This window comes from Sphaerodactylus townsendi, linkage group LG06 (genome assembly GCF_021028975.2).
Source record: "Sphaerodactylus townsendi isolate TG3544 linkage group LG06, MPM_Stown_v2.3, whole genome shotgun sequence".
Classification (NCBI taxonomy): Eukaryota; Metazoa; Chordata; class Lepidosauria; order Squamata; family Sphaerodactylidae; genus Sphaerodactylus; species Sphaerodactylus townsendi.
The window spans coordinates 1,430,771-1,458,447 of NC_059430.1; the positions used below are offsets into that span (position 1 = coordinate 1,430,771).

The 27,677-nt window shown below is 53.1% G+C and overlaps 2 protein-coding genes across 11 annotated transcripts; one reads left to right on the forward strand and one right to left on the reverse strand.

The window, feature by feature from the left end:
• Nucleotides 1-5,662: 5,662 nt before the first annotated feature.
• GCC1 (GRIP and coiled-coil domain containing 1) lies at nucleotides 5,663-11,897 on the reverse strand. Its single transcript, XM_048502186.1, is given in 6 exon segments — nucleotides 5,663-7,740; nucleotides 10,352-10,663; nucleotides 10,666-11,004; nucleotides 11,006-11,257; nucleotides 11,259-11,417; nucleotides 11,767-11,897. Coding segments are annotated over 5 exon segments (2,355 nt in total). The 5' UTR covers nucleotides 11,397-11,417; nucleotides 11,767-11,897; the 3' UTR covers nucleotides 5,663-6,426.
• A 121-nt stretch (nucleotides 11,898-12,018) lies between these two features.
• On the forward strand, nucleotides 12,019-27,318 carry FSCN3 (fascin actin-bundling protein 3). Of its 10 annotated transcripts, none has more exons than XM_048501270.1 (6): nucleotides 12,019-12,059; nucleotides 12,661-13,767; nucleotides 15,455-15,573; nucleotides 18,161-18,320; nucleotides 18,864-19,034; nucleotides 19,965-20,445. In XM_048501270.1, exons 2-6 carry the CDS (start codon nucleotides 13,014-13,016, stop codon nucleotides 20,168-20,170), a joined length of 1,410 nt encoding a protein of 469 aa, XP_048357227.1. In that variant the 5' UTR covers nucleotides 12,019-12,059; nucleotides 12,661-13,013; the 3' UTR covers nucleotides 20,171-20,445. The 10 variants fall into 10 exon arrangements, with proteins under 10 accessions (XP_048357227.1, XP_048357221.1, XP_048357226.1 ...); XM_048501264.1 differs by lacking the exon at nucleotides 12,019-12,059 and adding an exon at nucleotides 12,072-12,252 and having other exon boundaries at nucleotides 13,071-13,767; XM_048501260.1 differs by lacking the exon at nucleotides 12,019-12,059 and having other exon boundaries at nucleotides 12,561-12,977; nucleotides 13,071-13,767.
• The last annotated feature ends 359 nt before the right edge of the window (nucleotides 27,319-27,677 follow it).

Consider the following 27,677-nt stretch of genomic DNA (forward strand, 5'->3'; position numbering starts at 1 on the left):
GGACTAATAAAAGGAAACACTTCTTCACGCAACGTATGATTGGTGTTTGGAATATGCTGCCACAGGAGGTGGTGATGGCCACTCACCTGGATAGCTTTAAAAGGGGGCTTGGACAGATTTATGGAGGAGAAGTCGATCTATGGCTCACAATCTTGATCCTCCTTGATCTTAGGTTGCAAATGCCTTAGCAGACCAGGTGCTCGGGAGCAGCAGCAGCAGCAGGCCATTGCTTTCACCTCCTGCCTGTGAGCTCCCAAAGGCACCTGGTGGGCCACTGCGAGTAGCAGAGGGCTGGACTAGATGGGCTCTGGTCTGATCCAGCAGGCTCGGTCTTTTGTTCACTCTTCCTGGGGGGGGGGGGCGTGGAGTGTCCTTCATAGCCCCTGTGTGGGCAGAAGTGGGGACTGCCTGCTGTCCCCTTGCCCCAAACGTTGAGTGTTCCTTCGTGGTGGCCTCTGCTCTGCAGGGTCCCAGGAGCAGCCAGTAGAGCTGCATTTCAGGAATGTTTTGCTGCTGAGTTTTGCTGTGTTCCATGTTTACATCACTTGTATCCCCAGAGAGGCGCCTGGGAAGCCGGCGGGCCATGGGGTGCTGGCTGCCCGGTTCAGATGCAGAGGAGGAGTAGTTCTGGCATTGCCCCTGGAATGGCTCAAACAGCTCAGGGGCTTCATGGGCCACGGTAGAAGTGGGGAGGAAGCCAGCCTCCTGTGCGGTGCCTGGAAACGTTGGTAGTGTGTCAAGCACGGGGGGGGGGGGGGGGGGGGGCACTTAAGAAATCGCCTGATCCCTCCCTCCTTGGAACACTGAGTGGGTGGCCACTCCGTATGCTTTGTAGTTGCTTCCTGTCTCTTCTTGCCATTAATAAAATGGTGGTGGTTTCAAGTGATTGGACTTGGTGCATGAGGAATGGGTGCGTTGGGTGCAAGCAGAGCCTCCATCGTCAGTGGCAGGGCACCCCAGTACTACCCAGCAGGGAGCGGAAGCAGCAGAGCGGAGGTGTTCCGAGAGCCCCAACGGTCTGGCAGAGCAGGTCGCTTCTGCTGAGCTGAGCTGGGCCGAGGCAGCTGCCAGCCCCGGGGGCTTCTGGCCCGTGGTCATCGTCATGCTTCTGGCCCACCCGCTCTGGCTCCCCAGTGACTAGAGGCTGGGGGAGGACGGGGGCTGCCCCTTGACCCTTGGGTGCACCAGTGGGGGGGGAGGGAATGGGCGAGCCCTTCCTCTTTTCTGCAGCAGGGGGAGGGGTGCCCTCTCTTGCCTTTAAGGTTGATACTGTGGCCGCTTAACCTCCGGCTGCTCCTCAGAGGCTGTGAGACCTGGCCGTGTGGGCAGGGGGGAGATCCTTGATGACCTCTTGGTGGAAGTAGCCTTTCAGACCCCTGTAGAGCAGGCTGTGCTGGAAGCCCAGGTCCCAGCCTAGGGACGGGTCGGGAGCTGTCGACGAGGAGGGCTTCTATCATCCCTTTGCTTTGCTGAGTTTATTTGCTAAAACATTTATACCCCGCCTTTCTGCTTGGCAGAGGGCAATGGGCTTTGCACCCAGATTTCGGGGGAGTGGGGGATTCGACATTATTATATTTGTGTCCTGCTCTTCCTGACTGCAGCCAGGCTCAGAGTGGCTAAGAGCTCTGCCATCCTCCTGCTGAAAGGGAGGCGGGAAGAACCAACCGGAGCGTGGGGGGATCCCCATTGAGAGCATCTCTGGGCACCAGTTGGGACGTTTGGCCTCCCTTGTGCTTGGGAGCAGGTTTCTGGGGGAGCTGGCCAAGGAACGGGCCTCAGCTGTGTGCTGGAACCCACTGGGAAGTCTCTGGGCCAACGTCTGCACTGGACAGGCTTTCTTAGAGGACCTGTGTTTGTGAAGGGATGGTTGGAAAGGTTGTCCAGAATGCTTTGCAGGGAAGCGGTTCACACTGGCCAGATACGGCAGCCCTTCTGTGGCCATCTGCTGCTTTTGGATGAGAGCTGTCGCAACCATTTGACTTCTGTTCTCTGATGAATGGACAAGTTTCAGCAATTCAAGTCAGCTGTAAATAAATCAGAAAGTGCATTCCCTGCAGAACTCAGCCGGATAAGCAGACTGCAGGCACCACGCACGGATCATCAGCCCTTCGCTCCCGAGTCACCGCGTCATTCGTGGCTTCCTCTTCATGCAGCACCTTCCCTTGCATGATCTTCCTCAAAAAGCAGAGCTGACTAGATTCACATCTAGGGTGGATTCCAAATGGGCCAAAAACAGTGGTGTGAAAATGGTGTAAACCCTTTTACACCATTTTAAGCCCTTTTACACCAATTTCACACCGCTGTTTTTGCCCCATGCAGGATCCACCTTGGTCAGTGTTTCCCAACCTTTTCGAGGTCAGGGTACCCTTGACCTCACTCTTCATATCTCACGGTACCCCTGCCGCCACCCTCCACCATCCCCTCCCACTGCCCCTGCTTGCCACACCCCCCACCTTCCCCTCCCAGGGTGAAGGGAAGCATGGGGGGGGTGGCTGCTGACCTTGTGGCAGGCCCTGCCCCATGGGCCAGCTCCATGTCCTTGCTGGCGCCAGTGGGAGACACCACAAAAACGAGGAGGTGGTGGTAGTGTTGCCGCAGTACCCCTGGGACATGCTCACGGCACCCCAGGGTACCACGGAACCCTGGTTGAGAATGGCTGACCTAGGTGTTGTTCCTTTCTCTGACATTCAGCAAAAGGTTTCCAGCTCTCTGAAAGGCAGGCCTGGTTGACTCAGCTCTCTCTGCTCTAAATCAGCTCAGTCAGTTTAGATGATGTTACCCCCTCTCAGACTTTGTTTATCCAGGATTTAGTATTCAGGCTTCCTGTCTTTTCCCTGTTCTCTGCCACGTAACATTTCTGCTGCAGTCAAAAGCTCAAGAGCTGTGCCCTTCTGAATTTTCTGACTGCGATTGGCAAGAGTCCGGGTGGAAAACTCCTTGAGTTGTTTGGCATGACACACCCAGCTGGCAAAATAGCTGATTTCGCTTCCAATATTGTCCCACTACTAAGCACTTCCAAAGCATGCATGAAATCTGTTCCATGTCGACCCAATAGGAAGGGAACCTCCTAAGCCCAGTTCTTCCTGCCAAAAGGCAGAGCCACCTTCTGCACGCACACACACAGAGGTCAGCCTGTGCAGTACGGGCACCCTCTCCCCACCTGCTGGGTCAGGGCCTGGCATGACGTTGTGGTGTGAATAGAACTAGTCTGTGATTGAGACTCCCAGCTGAGCGGCCCTTTTGTTTAGCTTTTCCTATCCAGTTATCCCTGGGGAACGTGGGTGGCCACAGCCACATTTAACTTTGATAGGGGATGAAGTTTTGAGTTCTGTTGATCAAAGATAAATTAACTGCCACGGAGGGAGGGGGAGGCTGGCATTCCCCCCAAAGACCGTCTGCTCTCCGATGTGCCCTCGCAGGCTGTCTGCTGGGTCTCGCAGCCTTCCCAAACTTCCCACTCCAGAGATCCACCTGCCAAGGAAATTCTGTTTCTAGTGTACCTGCCGTGCAGGGTAATTAGGTCCTCGTGAAGGGCGAGTGAGAGGATCTGCTTCTCTCGTGGGCAGGGCTTTATGTTGTTTTAGGACCGCCTGATTGTGAGAAGTAGGGCCTGGGAAAGGGGGGGCAGAAGCTGCCTGTGGTTCAGGAGTTCACGCTCCAGGACTCTGCAGTGTTTCCTGGCCAGGCAGAGGCTGGTGACTCTGAGCTGGTTCGTGCAAAAGCCACGAGGGAAGAGGCTTTCTGCTAGTTCCCTATTTTAACACAACTGTGCCTAGAAATCTGGGCATCATTTGTACAATCACAGGAACACAGAACTGGAAGGAACCTCCGGGGCCATCTAGTCCAACCCTCTGCACAATATAGGAAATTCACAACTACCAGCCCCGCTGACCCTTGCCCCCTGTCGTGAAGATGACCCAAAAATGGTAGGATCCCTGGGCAATCTGTCCTGGAAGGAAATTCCTTCCTGACTCAAACGGGTGATCAATTGGCATTCCCCTGGGCTTGCAAGAAAGGGCCTTAGAGCCTTGGATGGTGTCTTCGTGCCTCCCCACCCCCCCACCGTCATGACTGCACTCACAAGATCAGCCTTGCTGTCCGAGGGCCATCCGGCCTCTGCTTAAACGTCCCCAAGGCAGAGGCAGAGCCCAGCCCCTCCAGAGGAAGCCTGTCCACTGACGAAGAGCCCTGACGGCAGCGTTGTATTTGGGGACTGGCTTTTAAATTAGCAGCATTTTAAAAATTGTGCCAGATATAGATTGAACCCGAAAGAAACACCTCCCCAGATCACCACCCAATCCTGTGAAAGGAACACAAACAAGAGGCTGCTGGCGTAGGAGGTTAAGAGCTCGTGTATCTAATCTGGAGGAACCGGGTTTGATTCCCAGCTCTGCCGCCTGAGCTCTGGAGTCTTATCTGGGGAATTCAGATTAGCCTGTGCACTCCCACACACGCCAGCTGGGTGACCTTGGGCTAGTCACATCTTCTCGGAGCTCTCTCAGCCCCACCTACCTCACAGGGCGTTTGTTGTGAGGGGGGAAGGGCAAGGAGATTGGTCGCCTGCAGCACAAGAGGGGTCTGGCTGGCCGCTCACAGCAGCAGACCTGACGGGGTCTGACCCAGCAAGACCATGATGTGCTGTGAGCAGGGAGGGAACCTGCCGCGGGGCCCAGAACTGTAAAGCCAGGGGCCTCCTGGATGTGAGCCTCATCTCAGGGTGAACAGAAGGTCAAGCCCCGGACGGAGCCTGGGGCTCAGTCCATGGGAGGAGGACAGGTCTGGGAGCAGCCCCTCCGGGCATCTCTCTCCAGGCACTGATGCCAGTGGAATAAGCAGCCCGCCAGAATGGGCTTTGCAGAAGCTACTAGGCACTTGCTGTGTTCAATAAAGACTTCTGATGAAGTGTCCAGAGCCTGTTTGTTGATTCTGGTGGAAGACCTGACTCCACCCCTCTCGTGGGGGGGGGGGGGAGGTAAGCTGCCAGCCGCCACAATCCAGCAACTTTGGGATTTCAAAGTTACGGTAGGTACCCTGCCAAAAGGAGCTTTATCATGGGGGCAGCAGGAGTTTGGCAGGTGGCAGCTGGGGGGGCTCGTTTGAGAGCATGCGCTGGGCCCCATTTTCCCTACATACGCTTGTTTCTGCCCATAATTTAATCCCATCATCCTTTACTGCCCACAGGAACAGCTCCCGATCCTCCTCTGACTTAAAGAGGGCAATCACATCCCCCCTCAATCTCCTCCAGACTGAACGTTCCCGAGCCCCTCAGCCTTTCCTCGTAGGGCTCAGTCTCCAAGCCCCCAATGGCTGTCCTGGCTCTCCTCTGCACCCGCTCTGTTCTGGCACACGGTGCTCCAAGTGCAGCCAGGCCAATGCGGTGGACAGTGGGACTATTACATCTTGCAATTAGGATATTAGGTCTCTGTTGATACACCCCAAGATCGCATTAGCCTTTTCTGTCACTGCATTACACTGACTGCTCATACTTAACTTGCTGTCCATTTGTACCCCAAGATCTTGTTCACACACGCTTCTACCCAGAAGTGTGTTCCCCCATCCAGTATGTGTGTTACTCATTTCTGTTATCCAGATGTAGAACTCGGCACTTATCCTTCTTGATCATTCACACAGTTATCCCCAAACTACCTCGAAGGAGCTAAGGTCAGCAGACACAGTTCTTTATTCTATCCTCACAATAACCCTGTGAGGTAGGATAGGTTGAATGAATGGGCCACACAACACATTTCACAGCCCTGTTCCCTGCAACCATGGTAACATCCTGGCACACGCACCCCTCCGCCCCACTCTGGCCAGTGCTACTATCTCCTTGGAGGGCAGCAGGTGCCAGAGGTCCAGAAATGGGCTGAATCCAGTCTCAGCCTGGTTCGTACGACCCGTGAGTAGCAAGCAGCGGGCTGGGTTCCTTCAGCCAAGCGCTTGCTGCTGGGGCCAGAGTTTGTCTGCACCCCTAGCCCAGTGGCCAAGGTGTGCCTCCACCCCAGAGGAGCTGCTCTCCTTGTCTCACCTGGGCTACCCTGGAGCACTGGAACATACCAAGGGCACCAAGGACTTGGCCCAGGGGGAGGGCAGCTAATGCTCTTTTTATTAACCAATCATGAGCATTGAGAAACACCATCCGGGATCACAGACCCCCCCCCCCCCCCCGCTGCCCCTTCCACGTCTGGTGGATTCAAAGCAAGAAACAAAAAGTCCTTGAAAATAAATCCCACCTGACCCTGAGCAGAGCCCCCTTTGGGGAAAACGAGCTCTCCAGGTACTCCTGCCCCATAGGCAGGAGGCAGCACAAACTGCAGTTGGGGGAGGGGTACAGAGCTGCAGTCGGTGGGTCCCAGCATCTGTCCGCCCCGTCTATTGGCACTAAACAGCGACGGCCGTCCCCTCGGCCCCGGTCCAGGAAGGGCAGCCTCATCTCTTCCCAGGAGGCCACCAACTGTGGCTGCCGGCCTCGTGTCTCAACACCACCTGCCTCTCCTCTGGGCTGAAGTGAAGGATGGTCAGGATGGCCGTCAGCGTCTGCTGCCGACCCAGCGAGTCCGTCAAGGTGAGGAACCGGTAGAAAATGTTCTTCAGGTACTCCAGGTTGGCCCCTTCCCTGCTCTGGTCCCGGAAGCTCTTCTGGACGTGGCCCTGGAGAGCAGCCACCTCCTCCCTGCTCCTCTCCTGCTCCTCCAGCAGCCTCTCCCGCAGGTGGCGGGCCTCGGCCTCCAGCCGGTGCTTCTCCCTCTTCAGAGCGGCCACCTCCACCTCCTTCCGGGCCAGCTGCTCCCTGAACAACAGGAGGCTCGGCTGGCCGGGGGGGGCGGTCAGGCACAGGGCCTGCGTGAGGCTCTCCAAGGACTCTGCCCCTGGCGGCTCCTGGCTGCCGTCGCTGCCGTCGGCTTGGGGGCCCGGCCCGAGGGCCTTCTGGGCACTCTGGAGGCCAGAGGGCGAGGCTGTGACCCGCAGGTGCTGCAGCTCCTGGTCCTTCTCCGCCAGCACCAGCAGCGCTCGGTCCCGCTGCTTGTGGATCTCCTCCTCCAGCTGCAGGACCCTCTCCCTGCAGGCCCCCTGGCACTTCTCCAGCTGCTGCCGGTGGAGCTGCTGAAGGCAGGAGAGCTCCTGCCTCTTGGCCTCCAGCTGCTGGCGGTGCTGCTGCTCCACCTCCTCGCAGGAGAGCCGCAGGGAGACGTACTTCCCCTTCAGCTCCGCCAGCTGCTCCTGCGCCTCCTCCAGCTCCCTGGCCAGGCTGCCGTCTTTGGCCGACTTGTTCTTGAGGACCACCTGAGCCCGCAGCTTGTACCGCTCAAACTCCTCCTTCAGCTGCCTCAGCTCCTGCTGGTAGTAGGCGGCAGAGGCCTTCTCCCCGTCCCCCGTCTCCGTGCCGCCCGTGGGCAGCTCAGGCGGGCAGGGGGCCTCCGGGGCCACCGGGGACGGGCCGTGCTTGGCAGCCACCTGCACCAGCTGCTGCAGCTTCTCCATCTTCTCCCTCAGGATGTTGACGTCCAGGTTGGTCTCCTCGATGGCAAGATCCAGCGGGGAGCGACCGGAGGCAGCCATGGCCAGCGTCTTGTTCTCCAGGTCCAGCTGGGCAATGCGGTCCTTCAGCTTCTGGATGGTGGCCTGGTCCTTCTGCTTGGCCTTCTCGTAGGTGCCCAGCAGCTCGGACACCTCGGACATCTGGCCCTCCAGGCCGGTCACCCTCTGCTCTTCTGCCTGGACCCGCTCCTCTGCCTGAGCAGTCTGAAAAGAACAGAGCAAACAGCGGCTGCTGTGTTATTCAGCTCCTGTCAGGAAGGGGACAGCAGCTCCACTGGGCACAGGCTGGGCAGGGAGAAAGGGAAGCACGCACGCACCCCAGACAAAACGAGGCATCTGGAAAAGGAAAACATGTGCTGTCTGCAACTTCATCAAGACCCTCAAAAGCCTCCGGTCAGCATCACTGACCGCTCTACAAATGCCAACAGGCCTGCCGGTCAGAACGTCCCAGGAAGAGTTTAAGGAAGAGTGAGCAGTGCCTGTTCGGGCAACCTTCCTCCCCCTTTCACATCTGGACTGATGGGGTGTGAACACAGCTGCCATGCTGGAGTTGGGGCTGAGAGGGAAAGAGATCACGGCTCTGTAGTGCCACCATCTTCAGGAAGGGAGTCTGAAAAACTGAGTACAATTGGGGTGACCGGAGATGAAATTCTAGACCTGTTGGGGAAATCAAAAACTGACAAGATTCCCAGTCCTGATGGCCTGTGCCCAAGAGTTCTTAGGGAACTCAGATCTGGGACAGCTGATACACTAACCCCTGTACGCAACCTCTCACTAAACTCAGCGGCTGGACCAGAAGACTGGAGAACAGCAAATGTTACACTGATTTTTTTTTTAAGGGATCCAGAGGAGAACCAGGAAATTACAGCCCCGTCAGCCTAACATTTCTCCCAGGCAAATTAGTTGACACCATAATGAAAAACAGAATTATTAGGTCCACCAGAGCCCTGCTCAGGGAAAATCAGATTGGCTTCTTCAAAGAAAAGTCCGGCCTCACCAGCCTCTGGGACTTCTTTGAGAAAGTAGGCAAGCACGTAGATATGAATGCTACTGTGGACGTTACAGTCTTGATCTTCCAAAATCTTTTGATCCAGTACCTCATCAAAGACTCCTGAGAAAGCTGAGCAGCCCTGGGGTAAAATGACGGGTTCTCTTATGGATTTAGAATTGGTCATGAACAGCAACAAGCAAGGAGAAAGGCTGGATGCACAGATCTCACCATGCAGGGTAATTAGCAGAGCAATCCCATAAAGCAGTGGTGGCGAACCTTTGGCACTCCAGATGTTATGGACTACAATTCCCATCAGCCCCTGTCAGCATGGCCAGTTGGCCATGCTAGCGGGGCTGATGGGAATTGTAGTCCATAACATCTGGAGTGCCAAAGGTTCGCCACCACTGCCATAAAGGATCGGAATTGGGGTTGGTACTATTGAAATTGTTCACCACCGATCTGGAACTAGGGGTGAGCACCACAGTGGCCAAGTGTGCAGATGGCACCACATTATTCAGGACGGTGAAAACCAAGACTGACACCGAAGAGCTGCAGGCGCATCTCCACAAATGGGGCGGGTGGGAGACATTGTGGCAAATCAAGCTCAGGACAGTTGTTAGCAGATATGTCAAACACAGCCCGAACGGCTGCAAGAGAAAGTGGGAAAGGGACCCCTGGGGCTCATGGCGAGAGCACGAGGACAACGTGTCCACCCTCTTCTTTGGTGGAGTTTTTTCACTTCCAGCCTACTCACCATCGGAGGATATCGCTGACCTTGTGTAGGACACTGATTACTTGATATCACCCTGAGTTGGAAATTATTTGAGAGCATTTGACTGACTGACTGACTGACTGACTGACTGACTCACACACACACACACACACACACCCCAAGGAGTTCAATTAGTTTAGGTTGGCGCAACTGCAGTCAGACTGCAGCAGGGGTGAAAAAGGCAGTCTCTGTGCTGGGGGTTATTTGTAAATGGACAGATATTTTTAAAAGCCAATATTATAATGCCCCTGTGTAGATCTATGGGGCAGCCTCACTGGGAATGCTGTGTGCAGTTCTGGGCCCTGTGTCACAAAAAGGACACTGCAGAGCTGGAGCCCACACCCAGTTAATCGAGGGGCTGGACAACTTTTTCCCAGGAGAAAAGGCCGAAGAGCCCGGGGATTGTCAATCCAGAAAAGAGAGAACTTGATAGAAGTTTCTACAATTGTGCGCAGGGTGGACACAGGAAGTGCTTCCTCCTTGTACAGGACGAGCCAAAGGAAGGACTTCTGTACTCATACAGGGACTGAAACACAGAATTTGTTGCCATCCTATCCATGTGGGGATGGCCACAGGCACACCCATCTTCACAAGGGGATCAGAGAGATTTGAGGTGGAGCAATCCATTGGGGGCTACCAGCCATGGTGACTAAATGGGGCCTCCATGCTTAAAGGCAGCCAACCTCTGAATCCCAGGGCTCGGAGGTGACATCAGGGCAAGCCCTCGTTCTCTTGGCCCTGTGGGGCAAATGGCTGACCAGCACCTGGACTGGATGGACCCTCCTTGGTCTGACCCAGCAGGGCACTCTTGATGATGTTCTTATCATCAAAATATTCACTCTGCATGAAGCAGCAGCAGCGGAAAAGCCGAGCTCCAGACTGGGGATTATCAAGGACTGAAAACAAACACGCCAGCATTGCCCGTCGTCATTGGCCAGCTCTGCAGGGAGGCCTGGTGGAGACAACCAAGGTCAAGGAACGACAGGACCCCACACTCCACCTCCCCCGGGGGTTTCTGGTGCCCCCCTTCCTGCCCGGGGCTCCAGCAGCACCTTTCTCATCTCCTGCAGCAGCTGGGCCTGGAAATGGCTCCTGAGGGCCACCATCTCAGCCCGCAGCTCCTGCAGCTGTGGATTGGGCCTGCAGCTCTCCTCCTGGGCGGCCTGCAGCGCCCTCTTCAGGCCCTCTGCCTCCTGGGCCAGCTGCTTGGCTTGGCGGCCAGCCCCTTCGGCCTGGTCCAGCCACCCCTGCTTTTGCCCATGCCAGCTTCTCTTCTGGTCTCACTCCATGCCCCACCCCCCCCCAAGCCGCTTTGGCTCTCTCTGGCTCTCCTGGAGCAGGTGCTGAGCTCCCCCCAGCATGGCCCGGCGCGGTCACTCTGCTCCCTGGGCGCCCAGTCGGGTCGCTGCTGCGTGATCAGGCGGGCCTTGGTCTCTGCCAGCTGCTGCTGGGACCCCCTCAGCTCACTCTCCAGGCCGCTGCTGCGCTCCTCGCCCGCCCTCCTGCTCAGCTCCTCCAGATCCTGCTTCATCTTCTTCTTGTCTGCCTGGTAGGAGGCCTCCATGCGGGACTTCTCCTGGGCGACGGTGGCCAGGGCGCTGGTGATGGTGGCTAGCTGCGTCTTCAGCTGGAGAACCCTTCGGTCCACTTCGCTGGGCTCGCCGATGCTGCCGGAGCTTTCCGAACTGCCCATCGCCCTCCCAGCCCGAGGGGTGAGAGAAGCGTTCCATTGGCCCTCTCTCCTCGGGGCCGGAGTCTCCCTTTGGTGCTGGCTACAGGCTGGCCGCCCAGTCCCGCACTGTCTTCGCTGTGCACGGGAAGTCCTGTCGCCGCTGGGGTCTGGGCTGGAGCCGCCAGCCTTGGCTGCTGGGACACACTCCGCCCACGTCTCACCTCGGTGGGACACTGGAGAGGATTCTGAGGCCGGCCTCCAGGGCCTCCTTCTCCTTCGAGCATGAACTCTCTGGCCTTGTAGGCCTCACATTCATCCTTCAGCCGCCCCTGGTACTGGGCCAGCTGCTTCCGCTGCGACTCCACCGCCTCCTGCAGGTCTTTCTTGCTGGGGCCACCCCCGAAGTTCATGCCGAACTTCTCCATGTCTCGGCTGCTCTGGCAGTCCTGGAAGGTGAACAAGAAGGGAACTGATCCGGAAGGGACGATGTTGGGAGGCGGCCAGGAGTCCAGGCAGGAGCCCCTGGTGCCCCCCTGCCCGAGGGGTGCCTCCGTGAGCCATTGGGTGATGCGGCCCCGCCTAGAACGTTGCCCGAACCAGGGCCCCTCCCAGCCCGCCTGGGAGGCCTCCTACACAGCTCCGCCCAGCCACAGGCTCCCACTCCTGATGGGGGTTCAGAGGACAGAAACGCCCCCTTCCCCCGCAGCGCCCCCTCTAAGCCCCACAATATCCCCCACCTCCAACTCCACCAGGAGGTCTCTTTCCCGCTGAGCCTCCCCATCAGAGGCAGTCTACCTGGGCACCGCTTCTCTGAAGTAGGTCCACTCGGGGGGTGGAGGGTGGGAAGGGTCGCACTCGGAGGGGGGGGCGGGACGCCCTGGGTCCACCCCAAGCTTTACCACCTCTGCCCAGCAGCCCCTTCCGGGGTGAGCGCTGCGCTTGCGCAGACGCGACCGGGCGTCGTGGCCACTCACTGACCGCGCATGCTCAGTAGCTGGAAGCGCGGGGGCGGGATCATAGAGTGCAGCGAGGGGCGGAAGGAGCGCCCCGGAAGTGCGGGGGCGGCCGGGCGGGAGTTTCGAGCCTCCCCCTCCCTCGCATTGTGCGCTCAGCAGACCCGGCGCGTCGCTGGCGTCGCGGGCCCCGGGGGGGGGGGGGGGGCGGGCAGGCGGGCGGGGAGGGATGCAGGTGGGGCTGACGGACCGGACGGGCGGCTGCCTGACGGCCCAGCGCTACGGGGGCGGCGTGACCGCCCTGGGCAGCTCGCTGGGGCCGCAGCAGGTGAGCGGGGGCGGCAGCAGAAGCGCCCCCTCCCTCCCTCCCCTCCCCTCCGGGGGGCCCCTTTCCCAACACGGCCCGGAGCGGCGCTGGATCCCTGGAAGCGCCCCCCCCCCGCCGAGCATCCGGCCCGCCTCTGGTGCTGAGCCCCCCGGCTGGCTGGCCGGTTGAGGGGGATGGGGGCTCCCAGGTCATGGACTCATAGAGTTGGAAGAGACCCCAGAGGTCATCCAGTCCGACCCCCTGCAATGCAGGAACGTAAAATCAGAGGACTCCTGACTGACGGTGTGTTCCTGCATTGCAGGGGGTCGGACTGGATGGCCCTTGGGGTCTCTTCCAACTCTATGACTCCATGACCTGGGAGCCCGCCTCCCACAAGCCAGCCCTGCAGGACTCACGGGGGGATGGGGGCCCTCCCTTTGGGCCGGTGGGCCGGAATCTCTAGTGAAGTTCCCCCAGCCGCCCCCTTCACTGGTTCCCCGACTTGGCTCCAGTGGGGCTTCCCCGGGAAGCCAAGGAGCTCGGCCACACGTGGGGCCTTTGGCAGCCCCTCCCGGCAGTGCCGGGGGCTGCAGTCTTCTGGGCATTCTCTTTGGGGAGTCCTTCTCAGCCCCACCCCGAGCTCCCCTGCCAGGGACCCCCAGGGCTCCACTGGAGGATGCTGTCGGAGAGGAGCAAAGCTGGCCTTTGGTTCGCCGGAGTGGGCATGCACAGAGGCAGGCGTGCAGGTCAGTTTCTGCAGCACACACACACACCCTTCGCCAATGATGTGGTCTTTGCTCTTGAGCACTTTGCTGATGTTCCTCTCTGGGTCTCTGCAGACCTGGGAGCTGAAGGTCACCAGGAAGCAGGAAAACCAGACTGTGGTGGAGCTGAGAGGGCGTCAAGGACAGGCTCTCCTGGTGGCTCCTGACGGCTCCGTCCGGTGTGCTCAGCCCGCGTCAGAAAAGCAGGAGCCTTTCCTCTTGGAGGTGCACCCGAGCGGGGCGTGGACACTCCAGCAGGAGCACAGCGGGAAGTACCTGGAATCTGATGGAGAAGATGTTTTCTGCATCAGTCGGCGCCTGACCTCCTCCCACATGTGGATGCCCCGGCTGGCCATGCATGTCCACGTGGTCTTGTTCAACCCAAGTTTGCAACTCTACGCCCGAGCCGATGCAGAGCTGAAGCGGATCTGGGTGGACACACCGGTGCCTTACCTGGAGGAGTGCAGCTTCATCCTGAGGTTCAGGGACGGCGTCTATCACCTGGAGACCGCCAACCACAAGTTCCTCTCCAGGTCAGAGAAGCTCGTCAAGACGCCGTCTGCAGAGACGGCCTTTCACTTGACCCTGAAGCCAGGATGCTTGGCCTTCTTTTCCGACAGGCAGGGGCGTGTCCTCTATCCGCATGGGAAGCGTGGCCTCCTGTGCCTCGGACACAGCCCCGTGGACAGTGGAGAGTGGTTTGTTGTCCAGAGATGCCCACAATGGGTCAGTCTGAGGACTAGAACCAAGAGATACGTGACCGTCATACATGGCAAGTAAATTCCGTTTCTCAGTCCAGGCATGCGAGGAAGAGACAGCAGGAAGCGGGGGGGGGGGGTGTTTCCTCATTCATGAATGCAGACAGGCAGGACTCCCCTGGCCAGTGTAGAGCAGATCAGTGGGCACCCACTAAGTGAAAGCGTGGAGGCACGTGTTCAAATCCCAACTCAGCCAGGAACCTTCTGGATAACTTTGTAGGGTTGTTGTGGAGATATGGATGGGGCTGCTGCTGCTGCTGCTGCTGCTGCTCGAAAATGTGAGCTGGTAAACATTGATGATGCTGCTGGATTACTGGCCAGTTTACAGCAGTTTGATCAAACCAAACTGTGCCTGGGCAACTGCTTTGCTTTTTTGCAGAGTTCTGGCTGTCACTTTTAAAGCCCTTCACAGCCGAGCACACTCCACACTTCTTGCCCTGTATGAGCTCTTGAGCCAAGTGCCCCTCCCTAATGGAGATGCCCCCCTTCATTTGGCTGGTTCCTACAGCTGCAGCCGGACTGGGCCCTCACTTTGAAAGAGGCTGCCAGTCACAGTGCAGTGAGCTCTTCCTTCTGGGGAAGGTGCAAAGTGGATTTATTTTGGCACACCTTTCGCAGAAGTAACTGATGGGTGTCTCTGGTGGGGACACTTTTCAATTTGTGCTGTAACTGCTTCTTTGCAGCTCTGAATGTTTACATTTCCTAGGCCAGCGTGCTTACTGTGGACTCTTAACTACTCAAGAGGAAGAATAGAATAGAATAGAATCTTTATTGGCCAAGTGTGATTGGACACACAAGGAATTTGTCTCCGGTGCATATGCTCTCAGTGTACATAAAAGAAATACATTTGTCAAGAATCATAAGGTACAGCACTTAATGATTGTCATATAGGTCTAGTAAGCAATCAGGAAACAATCAATAGTAATAAAACATAAATGTAAAATCATAAAAATAAAATGAAATGTCAGCAGCTATAGTCATACAGTCATAATTGGGAGAGATGGGTAGTAATAGGAACGATGAAAAGTAGTGCAATTATATAATAAATATATAATAAATATTTGACATTATCGAGGGAATTATTTGTTTAACAGAGGATGGCATTTTGGGAAAACTGTTCTATGTCTAGTTGTTCAGTGCCTGTAGCGAATGCTTAGAGGGTAAGAGTTGAACAGTTTATGTCCAGGGATGCAAGGGGTCAGTAAATATTTTCATTGAGCCCTTTTTTTTGACCCGTGCAGTATACAGGTCCTCAATGGGAGGCAGGTTGGCAGCAATTGTTTTTTCTGCAGTGCTGGTTATTCTCTGAAGTCTGTGTCGATCTTGGTGGGTTGCAGAACCAAACCACAAAGAGTAGAGGTGCAGATGACAGACTCAATGATTCATCTGTAGAACTGTATCAGCAGCCTCTGGGCAGTTTGAGAGCTTCCTGAGTTGGCGCGCAGAAAGAAATACCTTTTGTTGCGCTTTTTAACGACATTACTTTGGATTAGGTGTCCATTTGGTGTCTGTTTGGTAGGGAAGCAGAGCATCTAACTGCCTTTCCCATAATGGGGCAGTTGTAATTAAACCTGCATTTTAAATTGCAACCAATGAATGAACCAATTAAATCTATTTGTGCAAAGAGTAGTGGAGGGAGCCACGCTGGCTACCTTGTGATGGCTGCTGAGGGGGACGCCTTCTCTTCCCACCCACCCCCAGAGTCAGATGTGTTTGCTGGGTCCAAGAAGGTGACACCAATGTCCATCTTCCACTTTGAAGTTAATCCCAGTTGCAAGACTGTGCAGTTAAGAGGCACCAACGACAGTTACCTGGCTCAGGTAAGTCAGGCAGGCAGCAACTCCTGTGTATTGGGGGGGGGGGGTGCTGCATCAGGAGCAGAAGGGCAGGAAAGGGCAGGGTGGTTCAGCCTGTGTGGGATCTGAGTTGATCAGTGAGTGGGAGGGAGGAGAGGGGTTTCTCCAGGGCCTCCCTCCCCACAACTTCAGGGCAGCTGAGGGGGTGGACACCTGCCCTTCATTCCACAAAATCCAGCCACCCGCAGCCCTGGAACAAACCAAAAGAGTCCCAGGATCTGCAGGTGAGTGGAGACACACACCTTCCAGAGCACACTGTAATGGCCCAGGGGGTCCCCAGACCACATGTCCAGGGAGCTTGGAAGGCAGCAGGAGAACCATCTTCTTGGGAGCAGGGGCATAATGCCCATTGGGCAAAGTGGGCAGTTGCCCAGGGTGCCCCCTTGTATGGCTGAGGCACTTTCCAAAATGGAGGCTTATTTGTTGTGTGTGTGTGGGGTTTGTGAGTATTTTTAGTGCGGTTTTTTTCCATTTTTGGCCTGCAGAGGGCGCAGTTTTTAGGCTAGCAGCAACAACATTTCAGGGATGTTTCGGGAGACTCTCCTGATGCTATCACCCAGGTTTGGTGAGGTTTGGTTCAGGGAGTCTAAAGTTATGGACTCCCAAAGGAGGTGCCCCATCCCCTATTGTTTCCAATGAGAGCTAATAGAAGATGGGGGTACACCTTTGAGGGTCCATAACTTTGGACCCCCTGAACCCAACTTCACCAAACCTGGGTGGTATCATTAGGAGAGTCTCCTAAAGATACCCTGAAAGTGTGGTGGTGCTAGCTTAACAATTGCACCCCTGACAGCAGGCACCACCCAAATGTCCTCAGATTTTCCTTTTAAATCCCCTCCTTTTGCTGTTTCAGGGTGGGGGATAATCAACCCCCAAATAACATCACTTTCAATGTTATTTAAACTGGGGACCCCAGATTCTCCCTTTAAGGTGGATTTAAAAGGAGAATCTGGGCTCCCTAGTTTAAACACCATTGAAAATGATGCTGTTTGGGGGTGGATTCCAGCATCGTTTAAACTAAGGAGCCCAGATTCTCCTTTTAAATCCACCTTAAAGGGAGAATCTGGGGTTCTCAGTTTAAATAACATTGAAAGTGATGCTGTTTCCCCCAATTGGAAGGACTGGATACAACACCATAAAATGTTTTCATAGCAGTAATAAAACATTTTGAAAGCATTTTGAAAATGTTTTTAAAAAATTATTTCTGTTGTGTAGCATGGCCCATTGCTGTGTTCAGATTTGTGAGTTGGGGCATGTTCTATAATGTGATGGTGACTTTGAAACAACCTGGTGTAAAAAAAATCATTGCTTAGTCAAGGTGGGGGAGGGCAGCTGCCCATGGGGGGGGGGCGCCAAACTCCAGTTCTGCCTGGTGGAGCATCAGCTCCTTCTAGTCCGTCTGGGTCCCCTTGCCCATGGGCCTCCAGTTTGCCACTGGGCGTAGCTACAAGGTGGCCGGGGGGGTGCGCATTGCACCAGGCACACGCCTGGGGGGCCATCAAACTCAGGTTTTGCCCAGGGCTCCAGTTTGCCTAGTTACACCACTTCTTAGGAGGGGGTAGAATTGTCCAGTCCCACAAAAAGTGAGAGCTGTGAAGTTAAGGAAAGCTTCACTCCCCTGCGTGTGGCGAACGCCAGTCCACCTGTGCTCATGGGAAGATGTGGAGAACCCCCCCCCCCCCATGGGCCTCCATCCTGGCCATGTGAGGTACACGTTGTCTGTCAGTTGTATCATCCTGCTCTGACGGTGTTCGACTACGTACACAAGACCATTTTCCGCACTATATAATGTATAATTTTTTGCTGTATTTCACATTTCTGTAACCCTGCTCTGAATGTGCTATTTATGAGATGTTCCATCGTATTGACTGCGTTGGCTTATGTGTCCCCCACCTTCAGCCTCAGGGGGAGGGTGCACTATCTATAAAGTAAACGTCCCTATATAATAAATTATTGTGATTTGGGGAGCGAGGTGGGGGTGGGGGTGACCCCATGCTCCAAAAGGAGCACTCTTTTGCCTCTGACTTTTTTTGCTCTCCCACACAATTTTTAATTCCATTTGAGCAGGGTCGCATGGCCCACTGCTTATATTTTCTAACCAACCCCTGCTCAAGGAGAGCCTTCACAATTGCTAGATTCAAGGTTATGCCATCTGCCTTACTACATGGCAGGTTTAATAACCTGGAAAAATCTAAAAGGTTGTGTAGCTGTAATTCTAAGGTAGTTGAAACATTGGCTCACCAGCTATTACATTGCACTAAATTTGCTAAAATTAGATCTAAATATGTCAATCTACACCCTCTCTTCCAATCTGAGTTAACAGATTAGATTAGATTATTTCTCTTGTTGAATAACTCTGATTCTGTTTTTTGTGAAGAGGTTGCAAGCTTTGTTATGGAAATAATCCAGAGCCAGTAATAATATGTATTTATCTGAGGTTATCCTTTTTGCCTTTTAAAATTTTTGTTTGTTGTGTTTTGTTGCTGTTGTTCTATGTATGCCAATAAAGGCTTTGCTTTGCTTTGCTCTGACTTTTGTTTCCTCTCTCCAGAGAGAATGCAAGAATGTGGTGGCCAATGGCTACTGCGGAGAGCCAGAGACCAACTTCCACGTTCTGTGGCATTGTGGGAAAATCTGCCTGAGAGCTTCCAATGGCTGCTACCTGGGCAGCCTCCCAGTTGGGCTGGTGGCAGCCAGAGCCCTGCATCCAGGTGAGAGGAACTGGAGCAAGCTCTTCCCCTGCCTGGCATTTCCTGCCACCCTCCCTCCCTCCCCCTGCCAGTCCCCCCTCCTTTGGGAGGTGTGCGTGCATGAGTGGGACAACCTTACACAGGACTCCCTGCAACAGGAATCTGGAAATCTCTCCTACCCCTCCTTCCCTCATGTCACCCCCAAGACAAGGCTAGAACCGCCCGCAGCCGGTCTCTGCCCTCCCAGAGGGGCCCTCACTGCCAGGCTGATACTTTTGAGGAAGCTCACAAGAAAGGCCCCCCCCCCCCCGCGTTGGTTGCTCCTCCAGCAGGTCGTAATCCAAACCAGACTGCCTCTGAGCCTGGGGTTTCTGTCTGGTGGTTCCGTCTTATGGGCCCTCTGAGCTCTCTGTGCCACGTAGGTGGCCCTAAAGGCGAGGGGCGCCCCCCCGGTCCCACCTTGTGAGAGGGAATTCTGCCTGGTGGAGCATCAGCTCCTTCTGGTCCGTCCGGGTCCCCTTGCCCAGGGGCCCCTGCTGACCTCGGCCCTTCTTCTTGCTGCAGGGCCCAACGAGGAGTTCAGTCTGCGCCTGGCCAACCGCTCCTTCGTGTTGCTGCGTGGCCCCTACGGTTACGTGGGTTGTGCTCCTGGCCACAGCGTCTTGCAGTGCAACTTCCTGGAACCAGACTGCATTGAGCTGCTACCCTGCAAGCACGGCGTCTACCACCTCCAGAGTGAGGAGCCCCCCTCCCCCCCACACCTTTGCAGCTGATCTCAGTGCAAAATCCCGGAGCCCTTCCCAGGCTGGGGTGGCTGATTCTCTGCAGTGGCTTCATTTCCCCAGAAGCAGCCTGGCAGCCAGGGGGCCTCTGCTCCAGGGCCCTCAAAAGAAGCCCCAAGAGGGGTTTGCTTGTTTGTCGTTGTTTTTGGAGATGTCCAGCCCCTCTCCTCCTTCCTGCTCCAACTGAAGGGGTGCCCTTGAAAGAACTCCCTGCCCACCAGCAACTCTGGGCTGCATCAATAGATGTATAGTGTCTAGATGGAGTGAAGTAATAGGGCCATTCTGTCTTGTATTGGTCACACCTCACTTGGAATATTGTGTCCAGTTCCGGGCACCACAATTCAAGAAGGATATTCACAAGCTGGAACGGGTCCAGAGCAGTGCGACCAAAATGGTAAAAGGTCTGGAATCCATAACCTACAAGGGGAGACTCAAGGAGCTGGGTGTGCTTAGTCTGGGAAAGAGAAGGTTAAGGGGTCACATGGTGGCCATGTTTAAATATTTGAAGGGCTGTCATGTTGAAGAAGGAGCAAGCTTGTTTTCTGCTGCTCCAGAGACCAGGACCCGGAGTACAGGAAAAGGGATTTCACCTAAACATTAGGAAGAACTGCCTGGCAGTCAGGGCTGTTTCAGTCAGGGAATACGTTGCCTTGGAGAGTGATGGAATCTCCTTTGAAGGTTTTTGAACAGAGGCTGGGTGGCCACCTGTCCAGGGTGCTTCGATTGTGTGTTCTTGCATGGAGGAGGGGTCTGGACTGAATGGCCCTTGTGGTCTCTCCCAACTCCATGATTCTAAAAGTTGGCCAAAGACCACCACAGGCAGGTAAAGGTGAGGCTAGCAGTGACTTCTCTTTTTCTTCTCATACCTCGTTTCTCACTGCAGCCCGTGGCAAAAGCTTCTGGTCTTTGACTTCAGAGAAGACCTTTGAGACTGGGGGGAAGTCTGCCTTGAATTTCTGCTTGGAGATCCGGGGGAACAACCTTTTGGCTATCTTGGCCCCCAACGGGTACTACCTGCGAGGGGACCGCGAAGGCACCCTCAAGGCTGACGGAGAGGAAGTGACCAGCGAGACCCTCTGGGAGTTCTAGATTGAGGAGGGTGAAGGAGAGTTGCCTCTCCTGCATTCAAGTGAGGTGGGGGGTCAGAACTCCCCACCCCCGGAGCGGCCAGCGGATCCACCAAGTTCTCACAGCAGCCTTCCCAGACTCGGCTCGACCCAGCTTGGGTTGGTGGGAAAACTTACCCAAATGCCTGGGGGTTAAAAATGAGTTTTATACATATGCATATAAATTATCTGCAAAATTTCTAGAGCTGCTTTTCAACATTCAGATCAGTATCTAAAAATAAAATAAAAATGATGTCAGGATTGGTTGTGGTGGGTTTTCCAGGCTGTGTGGCCGTGGTCTGGTGGATCTTGTTCATAACGTTTCGCCTGCATCTGTGGTTGGATCTTCAGAGGTATATCACAGAGGGAAGTCTTACAACCCACAACAACCAGTTTAATCCAGCCACAAAAGCCTTCAACAATATCAGAATTAATAAAGCAAGACAATGTCTTCAGACTGTGGAGTCTTATGGGCTGGAAGATATTCTATTTATATTTATGTATTTATTTATTACATTACATTTATACCCCTCCTTTTTCTGGAAGACTCAAGACTGAAGTTGGGGCACCAGAACATCAAATGAACTGTAGGCCAGTTTTCCATCTCAGGATGTACACAGTGTACCACCAACTCTGGGAAGTAGCCCCAGCCCTCTTCCCACATATCTGGGACGCGAGGGCAAGTGGTATGGCATCCATAGCCCCTCTAAACCCTGTGGTGTCCTTGCCCCAAAATGCACAGCCCCAGTCAGTGCTGGGCATTTGTTCCTGGGAAACGCCAATGGAAGGAGGTGCTCGGGAACAGCAGCAGCAGAAGGCCGTTGCTTTCACATCCTGCCTGTGAGCTCCCAAAGGCACCTGGCCGGCCACTGCGAGTAGCAGAGTGCTGGACTAGATGGACTCCGATCTGATCCAGCAAGCTCTTATGTTCCTTGGAGGTGCCTGAAAGGTGCTTTGCCGTAGTCCTCTGCCTTTGCTTTTCCCCAGAGGCCATTGGATGTTGCTGCAAAATGGGGGTAAAATGCCTGTTGATCTTTCACTGCCGTCCTGCTGACACCCCTCTAGGCACAGACTAAAGGAGGGGTTTCTGGCTCTTGGAATTCTGCAAAACACAGATTGCTGGTGGAAGATGTGACGCTTGCCACAAAACGTTGCTATGGCTTGCCTTAAGTCACATCTGCTTCCAAAGCAATGCTTTTAAAATTGTGCACAGCCTCTCAGAAGCCTGACTCGGCAAAATCCCCCCCCCCCCCCGCTATTTCTCAAAACACAGGATGGGTGCCACAAAAAGGTGTCTGTGGACACCCTGGCACCCACAACCACCACTTGGGGGGGGGGGATTCTGGGCTAGAAAGTCTCCTAAAAAGGATCATGGGACCCAGGAGTCTGAGTCGATCGCTCCCATTTTGTTTCCTCTGTGCAGTTTAATTTGTAGGAAGAAAGCAGGTGATGTTTCCCCCCATAAAACAGAGGAGAGAAGAATAATGGAAACTGCTTTGGATCCTGAATGGGAAGAAAGGTGAGGTTTAAATGTATGCAGAAGCGTCACCTGCGGATCTTGTGCCTGTCAGGCTACTGTCTGGGCTGGAGCAGCTGAGCCAGCAAGGAAAGCAACTCTGGTCATTCTTCACCCAAGAAGTCCACGGTCCAACCTCAGAGCCAGCTCACCTCCTTTGCTGGCTGCCACGCCACCGCACCACGTTCAGAACCTCTGGCAGCAGTGAGGGGTCGTGGGTAGGCGTCATTTCGAGGGAGTCCCTTGAGACTTGGCCTGTGGGTCTTACTGCTGGCCTGGGAAGAGCAAGTGGGGGGCATTGTTTTGTCCACCCCCCATGGACCTCTTCTCTTTGGGCTGAGGAGGGCTGTCCCAGAACTGGCGGCTCAATTGGAAGGGCCTTTTGCTGGCACTTGTCAAACTTGTGCTTCACGCCTACCTGAAGTGCCTTTGCAATTGGGGGTGGGGGGGCAGAAACATGGCGTCTTGTTTGCATACTAACAATTACCTGAGGTGATAAGCACAGATGAAACCATCCAAATACAAAAACAACTGTGGTGCCCTTGGTCAAAATTAAATTGTTGTCAGAAGGGCCTAAATAAGTAATTTAATGTAATGTGACAAATAGCTCACTGGGCTTCAACTATAAAACTTAAGGTAGCGTGCAGAAAGACAACCTGTGTGTAGGCACCATTCCACAGATGAATTACATCTAATGGAGACTCCACACACAGGAGGAAAGCAAACCCTTAATCATTGGCATATGCAAAACTTATTTGGGAAACAAGTTCCTTACGATGCACTTGTTACAAGTAGAGATGAAATCTCTTGCAATTTTAAAGTGTAACTCACATAAGAACATAAGGATGAGCCTGCTGGATCAGACCAGAGTCCACCTAGTCCAGCTCTCTGCTACTCGCAGTGGCCCACCAGGTGCCTTTGGGAGCTCACATGCAGGAGGTGAAAGCAATGGCCTTCTGCTGCTGCTGCTCCCGAGCACCTGGTCTGCTAAGGCATTTGCAATTTCAGATCAAAGAGGATCAAGATCGGTAGCCAGAGATCGACTTCTCATCCATAAATCTATCACAGTGCCTTTACAATTAGAAAAATGCCCCTTTCAATGTGAAAGAACAACATCAGTGCAGTCGCTTACGGATGCTGTCGACTAATGTATTAGTACAAACAATCACTCCAAATGTGCACACAATATCTCAGAATAGCTTCATCAGGGAAATAAATGCCTGCAGGCCTGGCTTATTTCCCAGGGATAATCCTCCTGGTCGCCCAGCCCATTGTGCTTCATGTAGCGTATTACAATCTCAGCATGTTGCTGGAATGCACCGCTCACAAAGTGCTACCTTGTCATCCAGGTCCTCTGCCTTCCTCGTGGGTTCCCTGGAACCATCGTCTACCAGAATGTTTTGACATATTCCCACACTGGCCTGATCCAGCAGGGCTCTTCTGTTCTGCAGTGTTCTGAGCCAGTTTCTGCATGGATCTCTTTCTCTGCCTCGCCTGCCGCAGTGGAGCCCCATCTGGTGCTGCTCCCCTCTGTTTGGGTTCCCCACCATAATAGATTCTTTTCCACGCTGCCTCCTTGTATCTGTTTAGGACAGGCCGACTTCCTTGTGGTGAGTGAGGCTCCTCCATGCTGCTTCCACTGGCCGTGTAAAAGTAGAGGCACGAGTGCTGTAGCGATGGAGCTCCCATTTTTCTGACTTTCCCCATCCACACACGTGACTCCACATTGGCGCTCCAGGGCAATATAATGCTGTCATGATGTTATGAAGTTTTAAAACAGATGAAGCAGCAGATAATTATAACAATTACTCATTTTTTATAATCTGGCAAGGCAGGTCAAAAATGCTGTGGGAATGTTGCTGTCAAGGGGCTTGCCACAGGAAAATGGCACCATATGGGCAAGGCCATAGCATGGTAAAAGGATGCTGGTCCCCAGTCCTTCCAGAAGTCAAGTGCTTGGAGTGCATTCTTTCCATAAAGATGAGAGTAATGTGCCAAAAATGAGCCCTCCAGTTGGGAAGTCAAGGCAGAGAGAACTCCTGGAAGCAGCTCCAGTGTCAGAGGGAGCAGTTTCTTCTGGTGCTTGCTTAGTGTTCTTGTGTCACCAAAGACACAAGAAAGAAAACAGTCTCTTACAAACAACAGACCAATCAATGTGTTAAATGATAGGTTCGTGCCATCTGCTGTGGTAAACAGGAAATGTCCCCTATGTCCAGAAATCTTCACTCTTCCAAAATGTACACATTCACAAACTGCTTCGGCTGAGTTGGGCTGTGGGCCCCTGTTCATTCTCAAAAGCCCCCTGAGCTCTGAGCTGACGCCCAGCCCTTGGCCTACAAGGGGAAGCTGATCTTAAGCCAACTTCAGGAGAATGGTGACATTTGAAAGAAGGCAGCCGGCTATCCAAATGGAACGTTGCTTTAGTACAGAACGATTCCTGAATGCTGCCCAAAGTGCAGAGAATTGTTTGTGATCACTACACGCTAGGAAATGAGGCAATACAGCAAGGCTGAAAGTCAGGAAGAGGATTTGAATACCACCCATGGGCCTGAACTGATGCCCGACTCCTCGGGCCTCTCATGTGCAGCTCCCTGCAGCCAGGTCTTAAATCCAGCAAACTTCAGCACCCCCAACAGACTGTTCTGGTGGCATCTCTAAAATGCTGGCAGACAACGGATACTCTGGGCTTCCCTCCAACTGAGGGCCTCTCTTGCAGGCATCTAGGGCCGTCCTCTCTGATGATGATAATAGTTCTGAAGTTTGTCGTTTACCTGCAAGAAGCAGTCCTGGGGGCCGGGTCCAGGGAACTGCCTCCTTTCATGTGCTGTTTCCCTGATTGAAACTGCCCTTGCCTCACCTGCTTTAAGACCAGGGGGATACAATTACCTCTATTGTGTCTATTTTCAAGCAGATGGGAGGGGGGCTGATATACGGCTGTGTCTATCTTCAAGCAGCCCCCTCAGCATAGGAACTGGGCTTCCTCTAGAGCAGGTTTCTCAGCTAAAGGACATGCATGGCAAAAGAGAAAAGATCCCTTGGCACAGAATGTCAGAGAGGTCCATTTTGGAGGGCAATATTGGCTGATTTCATTGGGAGTGAAGGGCTCTCACACCTGAGCTCTATCTTGGATGGTGGCCATTGCCATATGGAACAGACAAAGGGTTGTCTGCCTGAACAAAAACTCCAAGAGGCTCTGAGAATGCTGCGACTTCTAAGTTGAAGAACCAGCCTTAGAATAAGATCAGCAAGGGCGTGTACAGATCCAGGGACAAAGGAATTGCTTGTTTACTCCTTCCTTTTGGATTCATTGTTCAATCTGGTGGATGTGCTGAAGGTATGCACGTGGACAATTTATTTGGAATACATGGTTTATAATTTTATATTTTTGAGATACAGTTCTGTGTACCCCATAGACTTCCAGTGCTTGAACAAGCTACTGAAAAGGCTTCCGGCAAATGCGGAGGTCAGTTTGCAAATCACTGAATTCCCCAGTGACACCCAAGCAGAGTAGGGCCATGTATGGTAACCAGTTGCTGTGTAGCCAGAAACACAGGCATGAGGTCAGGCCTTAGAAAATAGGTGTCAAACTCGCGGCCCTCCAGATGTTATGGACTACAGTTCCCATCATCCCTTCCCAGCATTATGCTGGCAGGGGATTATGGGAACTGTAGTCCATAACATCTGGAGGGCCGCAAATTTGACACCTGTGCCTTAGTGGTGCCCCCCCCCGCCCCCCGGCCTTCTACATCTGTGCCTCTTGTCATCCTGGGACTGGTTGCGCTTCCCCCCCCTGAAAGAGGGTTTGAAATTGAATCGTCGGACACCATTCTGCAAACTAATTCTAGTTAGTATGCTTAGTTTTCTATTTTACCACTGCTTTTAATAAGTTTTTAGTTGTTTTATCTTGTACATGTTGGTTAATGTGCTGTATACCGCCCAGAGCCCTTCGGGGATGGGGCGGTATAGAAATTGAAAAAAAAATTAAAAATAAAATAAATTAGAACATCAACGCAGGGGAGGGAGGCTGAGAGTCCTGGCCCTCTTTGCAGATCATTCGTTCAAGAGACCAGTTAGTGGCAATGGTACCCAAAAAGGGAGTGCAAACCCCTCAGAGAACTGGGGAAGCCAAAAGAGTCCCTGAGCAGAAACTCGGGTGGCTGCTGGTATCACAGCCCCAGGTTTGCTCAAAGACAGTACTTTAAAAGTAGAATTCTTGTTTTATTCATGATAAGCGTAGGAGTAGCTGATACCACTATTGTCTGAACTGGTCAGACCCTTCCAAGCAACAAATATGTCAGACCCTCACCCCCACCCCGAGACACTACCCAGGCACTGCACACACACAATTCCCATGCAGGAGGAGGTGTGAAGGAGAGAAGGACGAGGGAGGACAAATGGGAAGAGGGCTGAAGGAGGTTACCCAGACATGCATATTCCAGAAGCAGATAACATTCTTGACTTGATCACTTTCTTTCCCAGGCCGAAAGCGCCCCATTCACAAGAAAGATGGCAGGAGCTGAGCTGAGGTAGGCAGGGTCACGACAGCTGGTGCTCAGATGTCTTCGGGGGCAGGATCACAGATCACACGAGGGGTAGAACTGTTAACTCCAGCAGGAGCTCTGCCCCTTGATGAAGCAGTAAACAGAAGAGGTCTAGTGAGAAATAACAAACTGCAAAAAGAAACACGATACCATCAAGACTGCCACACACATGAATAGAGAAAAAATATGTACAATAAATAGGTGCAAAAGTAAATAGATATTATTGTATCTGCATCAATGGACTTCACAATACAAGGGGAAGAAGAAATTATCAGAAATGCAACAATCATCAAATATCACAATTGGTGCATAAAGTTCAGCACACTGTTCAAGAGACAGGTATTCCGGATAATAGTTTCTGCTTTGTTGGGAAACACACTCTCGTCTTCCTCAGCAAAGAATTCTATGACACTTCTTTGTATCAATTTGTGTAGCTCTGTATGACCCACCTATGCTGTCAGGTGCAAGAATATAGCTGTTGAAGTGCTTCTCCAGATCTAGTCCAAAAAATAAATGGAACTATGTGCTGACCAGTATGAAGCTTAATATATATCTTATTCATATTTGCTAAATATGCAGTTCTGAACATAAACTGAAGGCCAGTATCTGGAAAGTCACAGCATGCCCATGAAATGCAAGGTGCGTGTGTGTTAGTATTGCTACAATGCTAGAAATACAACGCTAGAATCATTTTCAGGTGAAAAGAATTCTACTATGTGATGTAACAAGGCATGATCTAAATTGTGTGTTTTGTTACAGGTACGCAACACATATGAAAGAAGAATTACAAGAATATAGAAGCTAAAGTGCTCATTAAAGGCGACCTGACATCATTATTATCTGCATCAAAATGACTTCACAATATAAGACCAGAGGGTCAATGGAAAAGACACTTTGAACAAATGGAAAAGACATTATTGAAAACAACACAAATCCAAACTGATTGAGACTGTAAGGCTTGCATGACTGGAACTGAAAAATTAGCCTAGCTTCAGTCTGCCTCAACAATCCCTTCAAATCCACTCCATTATGAAAATGTGTTTTATATTTGAATAAAGAACAGAAAGAAATGTCTCTGTCTTGTGTTTGTGATCAATAAAGTGTTGTACTTGTGGAGCATCAGTATGGTTAAGATTTATTTTGGACCAGAAATTCTAAATTTCAATGATCTGCTATACATTCCAATATATAATTTGGGGCAGGGATATTTTATGAGATAAACACAGCCTTTAGTCAGACCGGTGGTAAAGTTTTTAAGTTCCCATTCAAATTCTCTAAGTGGGTGTTTGAGATTTTTGGTGTTCATTTACAAACTGCATTTGGATCAGTGCCTACAAGGACAATGGCTTGTTATTTTATCCTCAGTTATGGGAATATGTAGACAATCAGAATGGATCAGTGTTTGGAGACGACAGGCCAGTGTTTCAGTGCAA